Source organism: Mirounga leonina, unplaced genomic scaffold (assembly GCF_011800145.1).
Source record: "Mirounga leonina isolate KUSES-001 unplaced genomic scaffold, KU_Mleo_1.0 Mir_129, whole genome shotgun sequence".
In the NCBI taxonomy this organism is placed as follows: Eukaryota; Metazoa; Chordata; class Mammalia; order Carnivora; family Phocidae; genus Mirounga; species Mirounga leonina.
This window is the reverse complement of record NW_023270323.1, coordinates 48,441,314-48,457,417: the sequence shown is the minus strand read 5'-3', so window position 1 is coordinate 48,457,417 and position 16,104 is coordinate 48,441,314. Positions and strand designations below refer to the sequence as shown.

The following is a 16,104-nucleotide window of genomic DNA, read 5'->3' as shown; positions in this document are numbered from 1 at the left end:
AGCAACTAGAAATTGCCATTAGCTGAGATTGGAGGATTATAGATAGGATAGGTCTGCAATGGAAGATTGAGATCACTTTTAGACATGCCTGGTTTGAGATGTCTATTAGATATACAAAGTGGAGGTATTTAGTGGGTAGTTTGTGTGTCTGGGGTTAGGGAAGAGGTGCAGTTTGAAGATGTAAATTATTAGCATTATGTTAGTGTTTAAAACCATGAGACTAGGAGAGGTCACCAAAGAAGTGGGTAAATCAGGGAAAAGAAGAGAACCTAGGGCTAAGCCCTGCAACAGGTCATTTTATCCAAGTTGAATGATGAGAAAATTCTGATAGTAACCCTGTTCTTAAAAGAATATAATATCCTTAGGATGTTCTTTGAGGGAGGGATTTATCAGCTATGTAAATGCTGCTGATAGGTCTAGAACATTAAATTTAATTTTTATTTTCTAATTGCTGGTGTAGAGAAATACAGTTTAGTAATTTTGCTAAATTATCTGGGTAATCCAAAAGATAATCTGTAGATTCTTTTGGATTTTATGTGTACTCAGTTGTATTGCCTGTGAATAATGACAGTTATATTTCTTTTTTTCCAATCCTTACAACATTTATTTCCTTTTCAAGTCTTAATGCACTGGCTATGATCTCTGGTACCATGTAGTACTGTAGAATAGAAATGGTGATGGCAGGCATCTTATTTCTGATTACAGAGGGTAAACTTTTAGCATTTCCTAATTATGTATGAAGGGGGTGTGTGTGTGGGGAGTGTGGGTGTGTGTGTTTTGGACATGCCTTTATTCCCTTCTATTTCATGTAGAGTTTTTATCATGAGTGGATGTTGACTTTTTTCAAATAGTTTTTCTGCATATATTGAGTTGATTATTACAATTTTTCTTCTTATTTTGGTAATGCTGGGTATTGAATTGAATAATTTTCAAATATTAAAACAACTTTATAATCTGAAAATAAATTCAGGTTGTGGTACATTATATTTATAACTAATATAATTTTTATATTTTGTATAACATCACTCATAATTTATGTATTACTACTGTAATATTTTGCTTGGGAATTTTGTATCTATTTTCATGAGTGAAATAGGCCTGTAATTTTTTTCTTTTAATATCCTAGTAAGGTTTTGGTATCAAGGTTAGATTGACCTCATAAAATGAGTCGGGAAGTGTTTTCTCTTTAGTCTCTAGAAGAGTTTGTGTAAGATTGGTATTACAGATTATTTAGTGGAATTTTCTTATGAAGCCACCTCGACCCTAGGGTTTTCTTTGTGGGAAGCTTTTAAGTTCTAGATCCATTTCTTTAATAGATACAGGACTATTAGATCTTGTTATTTCAGATATGGTATGATATGTGTTTTTTTAAAATGTGCATTCCATTTAAAGCTTAAAATTTATTGGCATAAAATTGTTTATGATCTCTCTCTTTTTAAAATATGTCTGTGGACTTGATAATGATGTCCCCTTTTTCATTTCTGATATTGGTAATTTGTACCTTCTCTCTCTCTTTAAAGATTTTATTTATTTGTCAGAGAGAGAGAGAGCGCTCATGCACAAGCAGGGGGAGGGGCAGACAGAGGGAGAAGCAGGCTCCCCACTGAGCAAGGAGCCCGATGTGGGGCTTGATCCCAGGACACTGGGATCATGACCTGAGCTGAAGGCAGCCGCTTAACCAACTGAGCCACCCATGCATCCGTTCTCTTTTTTTGATCACTCTTGCCGGGGATTTGTTCTTCTTAATGGGGTGTTATTTTGTTTTTTTTTGTTTTTAAGCTAGTTTAGATTTCAAAGAACCATCTTTTGATGTTGTTGATCCCATTTACTGTGTATTTGTTTTCTATTTTGTATTTGCTGTTTGTTATTTCCTTTCTAGTTTCTTTGGGTTTGATTTGCTATTTTTTCTCCCCCTCAACTGCTTATTGAATGTTTAGACAGTTGATTTTTCACCCTTTCTTTTTTTCTAATATATGCATTTGTATGCAGCTTTTTTTAAATAAAGATTTTATTTATTTATTTGAGAGAGAGAGAGAAAGTATGAGCAGGGGGAAGGGGGAAAGGGAGAGGGAGAAGCAGAGTCCCCGCTGAGCAGGGAGCCTGATGCTGGGACTTGATCCCAGGGTCCTGGGATCATGACCTAAGCTGAAGGCAGATGCGTAACCAACTGAGCCACCCAGGCACCTGCATTTGTATGCATCTTTTTCTGTGCATGACCTTAGTTGTAGCTCACAAGTTTGGATATATTTATTTGGTTAAAATATTTTCTAATAATATTAATTTAATTATTTTTGTTTTTTAAATTTACATTTATTTTTTAAAAAGATTTTACTTATTTAGAGAGTGCTTGTGAGGTGGAGGGAGGGGAGAAGGGAGAGGGACAGAGATGGAGCGGGAGGGACAAGCAGACCCCTAGCTAAATGCAGAGCTGAGCTAAGCACAGAGCCGGACTTGGGGCTTGATCTCACATCCCTGAAATCATGACCTGAGCTGAAATCAAGAGTTGGATGCTTAACCCACTCAGTCACCCAGGCGCCCTTTAACTATAATCTTAAATTGATGTTAGCATTTCACTAATATAGTGGAATTCTTCTTTGACTCAAGTATAGGAGTCTGTTTCTTAATTTTCAAACAATTGTGTTTTCTAGTTATATTTTAGTTACTAATTTTTTTTTTTTAAAGATTTGTTTATTTATTTATTTGACAGAGAGGGACACAGCGAGAGAGGGAACACAAGCAGGGGGAGTGAGAGAGGGAGAAGCAGGCTTCCCGCTGAGCAGGGAGCCAGATGCAGGGCTCTATCCCAGGACCCTGGGATCATGACCTGAGCTGAAGGCAGACGCTTAACGACTGAACCACCCAGGCGCCCCATTAGTTACTAATTTCTAATATAATTCCATGTATACTTGAAAATAAAGTGTATTCTGTGGTTATTTGGTCCAGTGTTGTATAGATATTAAGCCAAGTTATTTATTGATCTCCTCTGTCCTTATTGTTCAGCCTTTGTTTTTTTTTTTCTATTTTGTTGGGGGTGCTCCTTTTTCTAATAGTTACAGAGGGAGTGATTTTACAAGTTGAATACAAGCTTAGAATTGTAGAATTGTTGTATCTTCCTGGTGAATTTTATCATTGACTTTTATCATTGATGAGTACATCAATGGTGATTTAGATAAGAGCAATTTTTATTTTCTTTAGGAAAACAATTTAATATTTGACAAAAAAAGAACAACATAAATCACAGTCAGGGAAAATCAGAGCCTTTCTAGGCTTCTTTTTCATTTATTTTAGTTTAGAATGGCTTGTACTTTTTTTTTTACTTTTTTATTGTTATGTTAATCACCATACATTACATAATTAGTTTTAGATGTAGTGTTCCATGATTCATTGTTTGTGCATAACACCCAGTGCTCCATGCAGAACGTGCCCTCTTTAATACCCATCACTAGACTAACCCATCCTCCCACCCCCTCCCCTCTAGAACCCTCAGTTTGTTTTTCAGAGTCCATCATCTCTCATGGTTCGTCTCCCCCTCCGATTTCCCCCCCTTCATTCTTCCCCTCCTACTATCTTCTTCTTTTTTTTCTTCTTAACATATATTGCATTATTTATTTCAGAGGTACAGATCTGTGATTCAACAGTCTTGCACAATTCACAGCGCTCACCATAGCACATACCCTCCCCAATGTCTATCACCCAGCCACCCCATCCCTCCCACCCCACCCCCTACTCCAGCAACCCTCAGTTTGTTTCCTGAGGTTAAGAATTCCTCATATCAGTGAGGTCATATGATACATGTCTTTCTCTGATTGACTTATTTCGTTCAGCATAACACCTTCCAGTTCCATCCACGTCGTTGCAAATGGCAAGATCTCATTCCTTTTGATGGCTGCATAATATTCCATTGTGTATATATACCACATCTTCTTTATTCATCTGTCGATGGACATCTTGGCTCTTTCCACAGTTTGGCTATTGTGGACATTGCTGCTATAAACATCGGGGTGTACGTACCTCTTCGGATCCCTACATTTGTACTTGGGGTAAATACCTAGTAGTGCAATTGCTGGATCGTATGGTAGCTCTATTTTCAACTTTTTGAGGAACTTCCATACTGTTTTCCAGAGTGGTTGCACCAGCTTGCATTCCCACCAACAGTGTAGGAGGGTTCCCCTTTCTCCACATCCCCGTCAACATCTGTCGTTTCCTGACTTGTTAATTTTAGCCATAGAATGGCTTGTACTTTGAAATGAATATGGGAGAAGGTACCAGAACCTTTTGGTTGCTTAAGATACCTAAAACTTTTTTTTCCCTTTTAAAAAAAATTTTATTTTTTTGTTCAAGTATAATTAACATACAGTGTTATATTAGTTTCAGGTGTACAACATAATGATTCAATAATTCTGTGCATTTCTCAGTGCTCATCAATATAAGCATACTCTTAATCCCCTTTATTTTACCCATCCCCTGACTTACCTCTCCTTTGGCAACCACCATTTTGTTTTCTGTATTTAAGAGTCTGGCTTTTTTTACCCCCTTGGTTTATTTGTTTTGTTTCTTAAATTCCACATATGAGTGAAATCATATGATATTTGTCTTTCTCTGGCTATTTCACTTAGCATTATACCTTCTAGGTCCATCCGTGTTGTTGCAAGTGGCAAAATTTCATTCTTTTTTATGGCTGAGTAACATTCCACTGTGTATGTGTGTGTGTGTATGTGCATATCCCACATCTTTAATCATCTATTGATGGATACTTGGGCATGGAGACTTGAATTCATGACCTTGTCATCAAGACTTGAGCTGAGATCAAGAGTCAGACGCTTAACGAACTAAGCCATCCAAGCGCCCTTATGTTTTGGCTATTGTAAATAATGCTTTAATAAACATAGGGGTTCATGTATATTTTTGAATCAGTTGTTTTCATTTTCTTTGGGTAAATACCCAGCAGTGGAATTATTGGATCATATGGTAATTCTATTTTTAATTTTTTGAGGAACCTCCAAAAAGCTCAATACCCAAAAAACAAATAATCTGATTAAAAATGGGCAGAGGACCTGAATAGATATTTGTCTAAAGAAGACATACAGATAGGCAACAGACAAATGAAAAGATGCTCAACATCATTAATCATTGGGGAAATGCAAATTAAAACCACAATGAGATATCATTTTACACCTGTCAGAATTGCTGAAATCAAAAAAATAAGTGTTGACGAGGATTTGGAGAAAAAGGAACTCTTGTGCACTGTTGGTAGATAAGAGCAATTTTAGGGTAGTTGTAGAAATGGTGGATGCAAAACCCTCTTTATGAAAGAATGGAAGGAGAAAAATTGAAAACAGTTGCTGTATGTTGTACATATTTTTCCCTGATTTTGTTTCTGATACATAGGTCTTTTACATTTAAATGTGGCTAGATGTGTTAGTACTTTTTTTCTTTATGACTTTCTCTTTGTACTTTTTTGCTTCCCAAGATGGGATATTCACTTGCTCCATGGAACTTATATTCCTGAACAGTGCTGTCTAATAGAACTTTCTGCACTGATGGAAAAGTTTACTATTTCTGCTCTCCAATATGGTAATCATTAACTGCATGTAGTAATTGAGCATTTGAAATGTGTGTAGTATGACTGATGAAATGAATTTTTAATTTAACATGCTTTTTTCATAATTAAACTTTTTGTTTTGAGATTACAAATTCACATGTTCTAATAAATTATGCAGAGAAATCTCCTGTGCTTTTACCCAGTTTCCCTGATGAAACATCTTTGCACAACTATACTATGGCATCACAACCAGGATATTGTCATTATTATAGAACATTTCCATCACTACAAGAATCCCCCAACTTACCCTTGTATAGCCACACCCACTTGTCCTCCTCTCCCGTCCCTTCCTTAACTCTTGGCAATCATTAATTTGTTCTCTATTTCTGTAATTTTGTCATTTCAAAAATGTTATATTAATGGGATCATTCAATATATAATAGCCTTTTGGGATTGGCTTTTTTCCACTCAGCATAACTTTGGAATTTCATCCAGGTTGTTTTTGTATATCATCAGTTTGTTCCTTTTTATTGCTAACTAGTATTTCATGGAATGGAAGTATAATTTGTTTATCCGTTCACCCATTGAAGGACATCTGAATTGTTTTCTGTTTTTCAGTTATAATGAATAAATCAGCTATAAACTTTATAGGATTTTGGGTGAACTTAATATTTGATTTCTCTTAGATAAATGTCCAGAAATGCAATTGCTGAGTTGTTATATGATGTTACGTGTTTAGTTTTTAAAGAAACCTCCAAACTCTTTTCCATAGTGGCTGTACTGTTTTTCATTCCTAGCAGAGTGTATGAGCCATCCAGTTTCTCTGTATCCTTGCCAGCATTTTGTATTGTCATTAGTTATGTTAGCCAGTTTGATAGATGTGTAAGTAATAGCTCATTGTATGTAGTTTTAATTTGCATTTACTCAATGCCTAATGATGTTGAACATCTCTTATGTGCCTATTTGCCATTCGTATATCCTTTTGGTGTTATGCTTTTTGCCCATTTTCTAATTGAATTGTTTGGTTTTTACTGTGAAGTTTTGATAAGTTCTTTATATATTTCAGATACTAGTCATTTGTTGGATATATGGTATGCATATATTTCCTCCAATCTGTAACTTGTCTTTTCATCTTCTTAACAAGGTCTTTCACAGAGCAAAAGTTTTTAATTTTGATGAAGTACAGTTTATCTGTTTTTCCTTTTATGGATCATACTTTTGGTGTTTTGTTTAGCTCTAGGTCCTGGAGATTTCCTCCTGTTTTTCTTTTTTTTCTTTTCCTAAGATGTTTATAGTTTTATGGATTTAAGTTCTTGATCCATTTTTAGTTAATTTTTCTATAAGTGTGAAACTGAGGTCAAGGTTTATTTTTTTAATCTGTGGATGTCCACTTGCTGCAGTTTCATTTGTTGAAAAGACTGTCTTTTCTCCATTAAATTGCTTTTGCACCTTTGTCTAAAGCCAGTTAGGCATATTTATGTTGCTGTATTTCTGGGTTCTCTCTTCTGTTTCCAAATCTATAATCTGTTTTCAGATCTATAGGTCTGTCCCTCTACTGATACCATACAGTCTTGGTTAGTGTAGTGATATAACAAATCTTGAAATTGAGTTGACTGATTCCTCTCTTTCAGAATTGTTTTAGCAATTCTAGTTCCTTTGTCTTTCCATTTAATTTGAGAATAATCTTGTCCATATCCACAAAAAAATCTGAGAATAATCTTGTCCATATCCACAAAAACTTTGTCTGGGGTTTTGATAGGAATTCTGCATATCAATTTGGGGAGAATTGACATCTTTACTATGTTCAGTTTTCTAGTCTGTGAACATGCTGTGTCTTTCCATTTATTTAAATCTTTGATTTCTTTCATCAGTGTTTTATGTTTTGCCCTTCTTTTTCTAGGTAATAGTGGTGGGGGCTTAGATTATTGATTTGAGACTTTTCCTCTTTTGTGATTTGTATGCATTTGGTTATGAATTTGCTATAAATTTCTGGCATTGCTGCTTTGGCTGTGTCCTACAAATTTTGATGTGGTATATTTTCATTTTCATTCATTTCAATGTATTTTTAAATTTTTCTTGAGACTTTTTCTCTTTGACTCATGGATTATTTGGTATATTGCTTAAGTTCCAAGTGTTTGGAGATTTATCGGTTATCTCTCTGTTAATTGATTTCTAGTTTGATTCCATTGTGGTCAGAGAATACACTTTATATGATTTCAGTCCTTTTAAATTTGCTGGAGTTTAAGGCCTAGGACATGGTCTTTCTTGGTACATATTTGGTGGGCACTTGAAAATAATGTATTCTGCTATTGTTGGGTGGAGTGTTCTATAAAGATTGACTATCCTTAATTGATGGTGTTATTGTGTTCTGTATCCTTGCTCATCTTCTGTCTAGTTATTCTATCAGTTGTTGAGAGAAGGATTTGAAGTTTCTATAATTGTGGATCTGTCCATTTCTCATTTCAGTTCTGTCAGCTTCTGCTTCACTTATTTAGTGGCTCTTTTGTTTGGTGCATACACATTTAGGGTTGGTATGTTATCTTGGTGCACTGATCCTTTATGATTATATAATGTCCTTCTCTGTCTCTGGCAGTTTTTCCCCCTCCGCATTCTATTAATGTGCTATTAATAAAGTGCTATTAATAAAGAAAGGTGTAATTTAACTGAATTTAAATAGGCACATGTGGCCGGTGGCTGCCGTACTGACAGTGCAGTTCTGGAAGATGGAGAGAGCTATGACACAATAAATTTAATTAAAAGGTACATTTTATAGTATGGGTGTAAAGGGCCAATGGGTGGTTAGAGGAAAGGGAGATTGGGGCAGAGGGAGCAGGGGACATGATTTTAAATTGGGTAATCAAGGAAGAAATCATTCACTGTGACACTTGAATAAAGATTTAAAGGAGTGAGAGTTAGCAGTGCAGATATTCAGGGGAAGAGTACATCAAAGGCCTGCAGGGAGGTGGGCTACTCTAAGAACTTTAGCTTTTACTGAGTGATGTGGAGAACCACTTGAGGATTTAGAGCAGACTTGATTCATTTTGACTTGTTGTGTGTTGTTGTATGTATGTATGTATGTATGTTGTATGTTGTACAAAGATCATTCTGGCTGGTGTGTTGAAAATAGACTGTAGGAGACAAGGGTTGGAAGCAGAGAGAACATTTAGGACCCTGGAATATGAGTGAATAATGACAGTAGCCAGACCAAATGGTTAGAGCAGGTTTTGGAGAAAATATCAGACATTTAGTTTTAGATAAGTTAAATTTGAAATGTTTATTAGATACATCCAAGTGGAGAAAGCAAGTAGACTATCTGGGGTTCTCTAGATCAATGAGTCCCTGCCCTTGTGGAGCTTACTTACACTTTACTTGAATATGGGTAGTAAATACAATTTAAAAAATGAGTAAAACATACACTGTGTTAGAAGTTGATAAGTCTTATGAGAAAATTCAAGTAAGGAAAGTAGGGTAAGTGGTGTTGGGGGACCGACTTCTTACGTGGGTAACGTTTAAGTAATGATAGGAAGGTGTTGAGGAAATAAACTTTTATAGATACCTGAGAGAGTAGTAGTTTAGGTAGAGGGAGCCAAATGTAAAGATTCCCTGAGGGGAGCATGGCTGGTGTGTTTGAAGAAGAACAAGGAGGCCAAGTGTGGCTGGAGTAACACTGAGCAAAGGGAAAGAGGTTTAGGGATGACAGTACTGAAGTAACACATGTCTGAGTTATGGGCCATTTTAAGGGTTCTGGGTTTTACTCTGGGTGAAATGGGAAGCCAGTAGATAGTTAAGCAGAAGATATGTATGATCTGACCTGTAGTTTAACTGAGTCACACTGATTGCTCTGCTACATATAAATAGCAAAAGGGGCAAGGAGATTGGTTTGGAGACTTTTACAGTAATCTTGACAACAGGCTGTGGTGGCAGTGAGATAGTGAGGCAAGGTCATAGTCTGGATACATTTGAGGGTCGTATTGACAGGATTGGCTTACTGGTTGGATTTGGGTTGAGAGGAGTTAGGATTTACTCCAAGATTTTTGACCTGAGCAGTTGGAGGAATAGAGTTGTATTAACTGAGACGGGAAAGACTGAGAAGAGCAGATATGAAGGAGGCGATCAGGAGCTCAGTTTTGGACATGTTAAGTTTGTAATGCCTATTAGACATCCAAATGTAGGTGTTCAGTAGGCGTTGTCGTTATGAATACTGTTTTATGGTTTTCAAAAATGAAATAATGACAGTAAAACAGTGTACACACTGTTGCGAAAATTCATTATATTTGTTAATATCTTGATTTTTAACGTGTTCAATCCTGGCAAAATTTGAATATTTTGGAGAGAGAGAAGTTGTCTGACTGCTTTTTGGCTTTGCTACCAGAGTTGATGGTACTTTCTTAGAGTTAAATAAAGATGTCATTCCGATTTTAGAAATGGAAATATAACTATATAGTCTGAGTGTTTTTACTTGCTTTCTATTTTAGGTCCTATTACTGCTGGATTGTGCAAGATATTTAACCGTGTTTTCTTTGAGGTATGACTTAAATATCAAACATCTTAAATAAGAAAAGGGAAACATTTTAGTTTTGGAAGTCAGAATGCCAAGGAGAAAGAAAAATCTTGGGGGAAATCCTTTTTGGAAGACTGCAAGCTCTAAGGAAGTTGTCGTATCCAGTGTTGCTAGTCATGAGGAGCCAACTACTACTCTTCCTTCCATGTGTGAGACAAAAGTTGATCAGGAGGAACTCTTCACCAGTATCTCAGAGATGTTTTCTGATCTGGATCCCGATGTAGTGTATTTGATGCTTTCTGAATGTGATTTCAAAGGTGAGAAAAAGTTTAGTTTGAACACTTTGCATCGTATAAGTAGACTTCATGTACTGTGCCATGACCAGTAGTAATATAGAAAAATGACTGCCTTATTTCTGTTTTGTTAATTTATTGAGCATCTGCTATGGGCAAGGTACTAAGTTGATACTGTGAATGATATGAAGAAGAAAGCATTGTTTTTTTTCTGCTTTTGAGAAATACACAGTTCTAGATATAAGATGTATGTATAGATATCATATTTTATGTTTCATTTCTTTTTATCTTCCCTCTAGAACAGGTTGGCACTATTAACATTTTGGACTGGATAATTCTTTTTTGTGAGTGGCTTTCCTGTGAATCATAGGATGTTTAGCAGCATCCCTGGCCTATACTCTGTAGATTCCAGTAGCAACCTTCAGCAGCCTGTTGTGACGATTAAAAATGCCTCCATCTGTTGTCATATGTCCCTTGGGGACCAGAATCATCCCCAGTTGAGAACCACTGTCTTAGGATGTAAGCTCCATAAAGACAGATTTTATAAACTGTTTTTACTGCTGTATCCCCAGCCCCTAAAATAGCAAATGATTCAGATAGGACCTCAGTAAATATTTATTGAGTGAAAAGATAATTGTAATTGTGGGAATGAGAGCTGATTAGGTTTTGATGCTAATAGAGTAGTGTTTCACAATATTGGCTTTGGAGTCAAGAAACCTGGGTTAGATTTCCAGTTCTGCCACTGAAGCTCTCTGGGTGTTTCCTTATCTGTTAATAAGAAAAATAGTAGTATGTACCTCATAGGACTTTTCTGGTGAGAATTGAGTTGTGTGTTTTTTGTTTTTTTTTTTGTGAAGTCTTCAGTATAGTATTATTAATAACTTGTAATAAATTGTTTACAAGTATTTTGGCAAATAGACAAACTATCAAAGTTGACTGAATGAATAAATGTTGTTGCTTAGTGTTGCTATTGGCCATGATTAGTATAAGATAAAATTATTCTAGATTGGGGAAGTTTTGCTAATGCATGAGAAACTTCCATTTTTATTCATTGCATGGACTGTGATGTGAGCATATCTTAACTATCCTCTTATGTATGCAAAAAAACAGTTTTCGGCAGTCCATATGATGCTGAGAAATGATAGTTTGTAGAATTTTATGTGTGACTTCAATACTTATTTCCTGTTGTTGAGGTGTTAAAAATCTGTTTCAGATACACTAACATAGTAATGAGGAATTACAAGAAAAATATATTACCCTTATATCCTAACAAAAAACATTTCTCTTTTCCAGGATCTTCTCTACACCTTGTTCATAAATACTGATATTTTGAGTATTTTGAATAATAGTATTGATGAAATTATGTATTCTGCTTTTTAAACTTAACATAAGCATTTTTTCAGTGTTGCCGTGATCTTTGTATTTATTTTTAATAGCTTTCTAATATTTCACTGAATTGTTGTGCTCTAATTTTTTAATTATATCTAAATTTTTCATGAATAATTAATACAGCAGAGGACATCTTGGTACAAACCACTTTTCCCTTCTTTTGGCTTTTTTTCTTAGTCCAACGTTTTATTTTCATATGTCACAAGGTAAGAACAGTTTTCAGTTCTTGGAAACATACTGCTAAATTGCCTACCAAACAGGTGTGCTGATTTGTTATCCTGCTAGCACTGTTTAAATATAGTGGTTTCACCACAGCCTTTTCAGCATCGTGTAGTATTAGTTTAAGATTTTAATGGGAATAAAATTTTGCTTTTTCTTAATTTGTTTTTTCTTTAAATAAACAGGATTATTGAGCATTTTTGTACATGATTATATATTAATTTTTGTATTCTTGTGTGAATTGTTTATTCATATTTTTTTTGTTGTTTTATACCATTGTTTTAATTTTTTCCAACACTCTGTGTAAGGACTTTTCTTTTGTGTGACTGCTTTTTGGCTTTGTCTGATTGCTCTGCTACATATAAATAGCAAAAGGGGCAAGGAGATTGTAAAAAAAAATATCTTTTACTTATTTTTACTTAATACTGTTTTTTATTATATACACCTTAATTATTTTGGTTGACCTTGTGGTTTTTCTATTATGTAGAGTTTCTTCGTAGAAATACCTCTTATGTTTGCTTGCGTGCTTTCTTTTTTTTTTTTCCCCCCATGTTTAGGGCTTCTAACCTTTGTACTATTGCTATAATATCCTAACTGGTCTCTCTGCCAGGCTTGCCCCTCCAATCCCTCTTTGTTTTTCTTCTTAAGGGAACATTAATTGGGTGCTTACTAGGTGCCAGTCCTTGTGCACAGCACATTTTCATGGATTATCTCATTTAATCCTCACAAGAACCCTATGAGGTAGGTACCTTTATTATCCCTGTACTGCAAATGAGAAAATCAAAGCTTAGGAAAGTTAAGTAATGTGTTTTAAGGGTCATATCCAGTAAGCAGAGATTTAAGTGTTGGTTTTCTGACTCCAGACCAGAGCTGTTACCTCCTGTGCTGTGCTTCCTTTTCATATTTATTTTCCGTAAAACAAAACAAAACAACACAAAAATAAGCAAAACTCCAAAATTTCAAATGCTTAACAGTTCTAATTCTGTATTTGTATTATAACAGAAAGAGCTCAGCATTGGAGTCAGACATACCAGTCCTGGCTCTGTCACTTAATATCTGTGTCACTTGGGCCAAGTTAATATACTTTTTGAACTTCACTTCTTCATCTATTTGCTAGAAATATTATACCTCATAGTATTATTTGATGGTTCATTGAGGTGATACATATAAAGCTCCTAGCTCAAATATGGTGACAGGTAGTTTCCCTAGAAAGTAAAATTGATTTGTCCTACCATGACATATAGCACTTTTTCCAATTTCACTTGATCTTTTCCAGATTTGTCTCCTTTCATCTACCATACTACTGTGTACCCACACTCCAATCAACTTCTCTTAATACCTTAAACATGCTTTGTGTTTTCAAGACTGGCTTTGCCTTTCCCTTTTGTGTCTGACAAGTTTCTTTTTAATCTTCAAGTCCCAGTTCACATATTACCTTATGTGAAATCTTTCCTTATTCTCCTATAAGGCTGCTATGGCATTTGTGTATTACTAAAAGTGTGTATTATTTAATCTATATTATATTATAATGTAATTGTCTTCTAATTTAATTATCTTTAATTACCTCCATTAGACTGCAAAAATCCCTTAAGTGTAGTAAAAACTATGTCTTATTTACTTTGAACAGAGTATGTCATATGTAGTACATGCTGATACCTATTTTTTGTATTAAGTGAAATTCATAGCATAAACCATATAAACAAATTAGATTTATAGGAGAGTGCTTAAAAATGCTTAATATTTAAAAGGATAGGCAGTAGCTAAGTATTTGTTGAATAAATTGTTTTTTGGGTCTTTATAAATAAACATAATATATGCAATTTTTAGATATAATTTATAGATATTTTTAGATAAAATTTATAGATGTTTTATGTTTTATGTTTATTCACATTTATCAGAGATTATCTACTTGATGGCAGTTTGTTATCCTAGTTTATTACAGTTTGTCTGATAGTAACAGCATTGCATGACTCCATCATTCAAACCTTTCACTAATACAGACTGGTATATTCATAAAATATTAACTGAAAAATGACTTGAATATTTATAAATTATAAATTTCTGTATTCTATTCAGTACATGGATTTTAATCAAATTATAGTTTACTTATTTCAATACACATGTATGCTGCTCTTCTTGTTGTACAGTTGAAAATGCAATGGATTGTCTATTAGAATTATCTGCCACTGATACCAAGGTAGAAGAATCGTCTTCAAAAAGCTTTGTTGCTTCTGAGAACCAAGTAAGTGCTGTGGGACGTGAAATAATGGAAAAGTATCCTCCTGAAGAAGAGAATGAAGATTCAAAAATGGATTCATTTTTGGACATGCAGCTAACTGAAGACTTGGATTCTTTAATACAGAATGCTTTTGAGAAATTGAACTCTTCTCCTGATGACCAAGTATACTCATTTTTGCCTTTGGAAGGTGTTAATAGTTCTAGTGACCCGAGTGCATTTATAAATTCCGATTCCGATTCAAGTATTATGACTCCCATTCTTTCTACACAAAATATGGAATTGAACAGTGAAAATTTAGAGAATTCTGCCTCTGCATTAAATTCAAACACCTTAATGTCACCTTCTGCTTCTAATGAGTCCAAAAGTTTTATAAAGGATGACACATTGGCATTGGAAGATTCTCTTCTCAGTAGTTCTTTAAATGTAGCAAATGACACTATGGTGGGTGGTAGCAATCTCAGTCAAAGACAGAAAGAGCTTTTAGAATCTGAGTGTGTTGAGACTCTGTTCTCTCCAGCCCCTGTAGATTTGGATGCCAACGAACCTCAGGCTCCGTTAAGCCTTACTGTGCGAAATCTGGGCCTTGATTTACTAGGTACAAGTGGGGATCAGAAATCTACTTCTGTCCCTGATGCGTTTGTACCTTCTGAAGAATTCAGTTTCAAGCCACACAAACATACTGAACTGCCGTCAAAAGGGAAGGATGTGAATTACTGCTCTGTACTTACCCCTCTCCCTCTACTGCTGCCTCCTCCTCCTCCACCAATGTGGAATCCAATGATTCCTGCTTTTGACCTCTTTCAAGGAAATCATGGCTTTGTAGCTCCTGTTGTAACCACCACTACACACTGGAGACCGGTCAACTACACATTTCCCCCTCCAGTTATTTCTCACACTTCCCCAACAAAGGTATGGAGAAATAAAGAGGGAACAAGTGCTTATCAAGTACAAGAAACCCCAGTTTCTCAGGTTGTAAGAAAGAAGACATCATCTTATGTTGGACTAGTTCTTGTTCTTCTCAGAGGGCTTCCAGGATCAGGAAAATCTTTTTTGGCAAGGTATGAGGTTTAATTAAGTTTAAAAAAAAGTATATGTGAAATGCTATTGCTTATAGAGATGTTTAGTAACCCCTAAAGTCTTTTCTTTTTACTAATTTTTTCTTTGTAGCAAATAGCAGCACTCTTTTCTCCAAAGTTTTTATTGAATTCTTCTATCTTAGACTATCATTTTGGGAGATAGAATAGAAGAAAAATTTAAAGATAATTCCAAGACTGTAAGCTTCTGAAATCAGTAGAAATAGCTTTATGTGAAAGAGAACTAATTTGAATGGGAAAAAAATAAGTTCAACTTAGATTGTAGTGTTACAAAACCATAATTGATTTTGAATTCAAGGAATAAAATAGACTTGTTTTACTTCAGCTTTCTTGGGAGTCAAAACTTCTGCTAAGAGGATTTCCAGTATGACTTGTCTGGATATTACTGTATTCTCACTTTTAAGTAACAATTCTTTATTTGGATTGTGACCTTGTAAAAATTAGGAGAGAGAATTTAGGAGAAAAATTAATGGAAATAATTCCATTTATCATTCACAGGACTTTGCAAGAGGATAATCCAAGTGGAGTTATTCTTAGTACTGATGATTATTTTTACATAAATGGACAGTACCAGTTTGATGTAAAGTACTTAGGAGAAGCACATGAATGGAACCAGAATCGTGGTAAGAATAGACATTAGATTTTGGGTAATATTAAGAGCAGTATAAAATATTTGTATTTTGAGAGGTAGACAATTTTTAGAAAGTTATAATTCCCTGTAATTATTTTTCCTTTTTAAGATTTCCTTGAGAGAGAGGGAGAGAGAAAGAGCACGAGTGGGGTGAGGGGCAGAGGGAGAAGCAGACTCCCTGCTGAGCAGGGAGCCT

The 16,104-nt window shown here is 35.1% G+C and overlaps 1 protein-coding gene across 9 annotated transcripts in view; it reads left to right on the top strand.

Moving 5' to 3' along the window:
• Nucleotides 1-16,104, top strand: part of N4BP2 (NEDD4 binding protein 2) — an 89,795-nt gene that overhangs the window by 21,990 nt on the left and 51,701 nt on the right. For 7 of the 9 annotated variants that reach the window (XR_004679252.1, XR_004679254.1, XM_035005099.1 and 4 more), the window contains exons 3-5: nucleotides 10,018-10,360; nucleotides 14,092-15,241; nucleotides 15,776-15,900. Coding sequence is in view for 7 of the 9 variants with exons in the window: in XM_035005099.1 (XP_034860990.1) it covers nucleotides 10,132-10,360; nucleotides 14,092-15,241; nucleotides 15,776-15,900 (1,504 nt within the window). In the remaining 2 variants the exon portion in view is untranslated. Of the gene's footprint in view, nucleotides 1-10,017; nucleotides 10,361-12,592; nucleotides 12,686-14,091; nucleotides 15,242-15,775; nucleotides 15,901-16,104 lie in introns of those variants that run through there. The other 2 variants (XM_035005101.1, XM_035005102.1) reach the window with 2 other exon arrangements.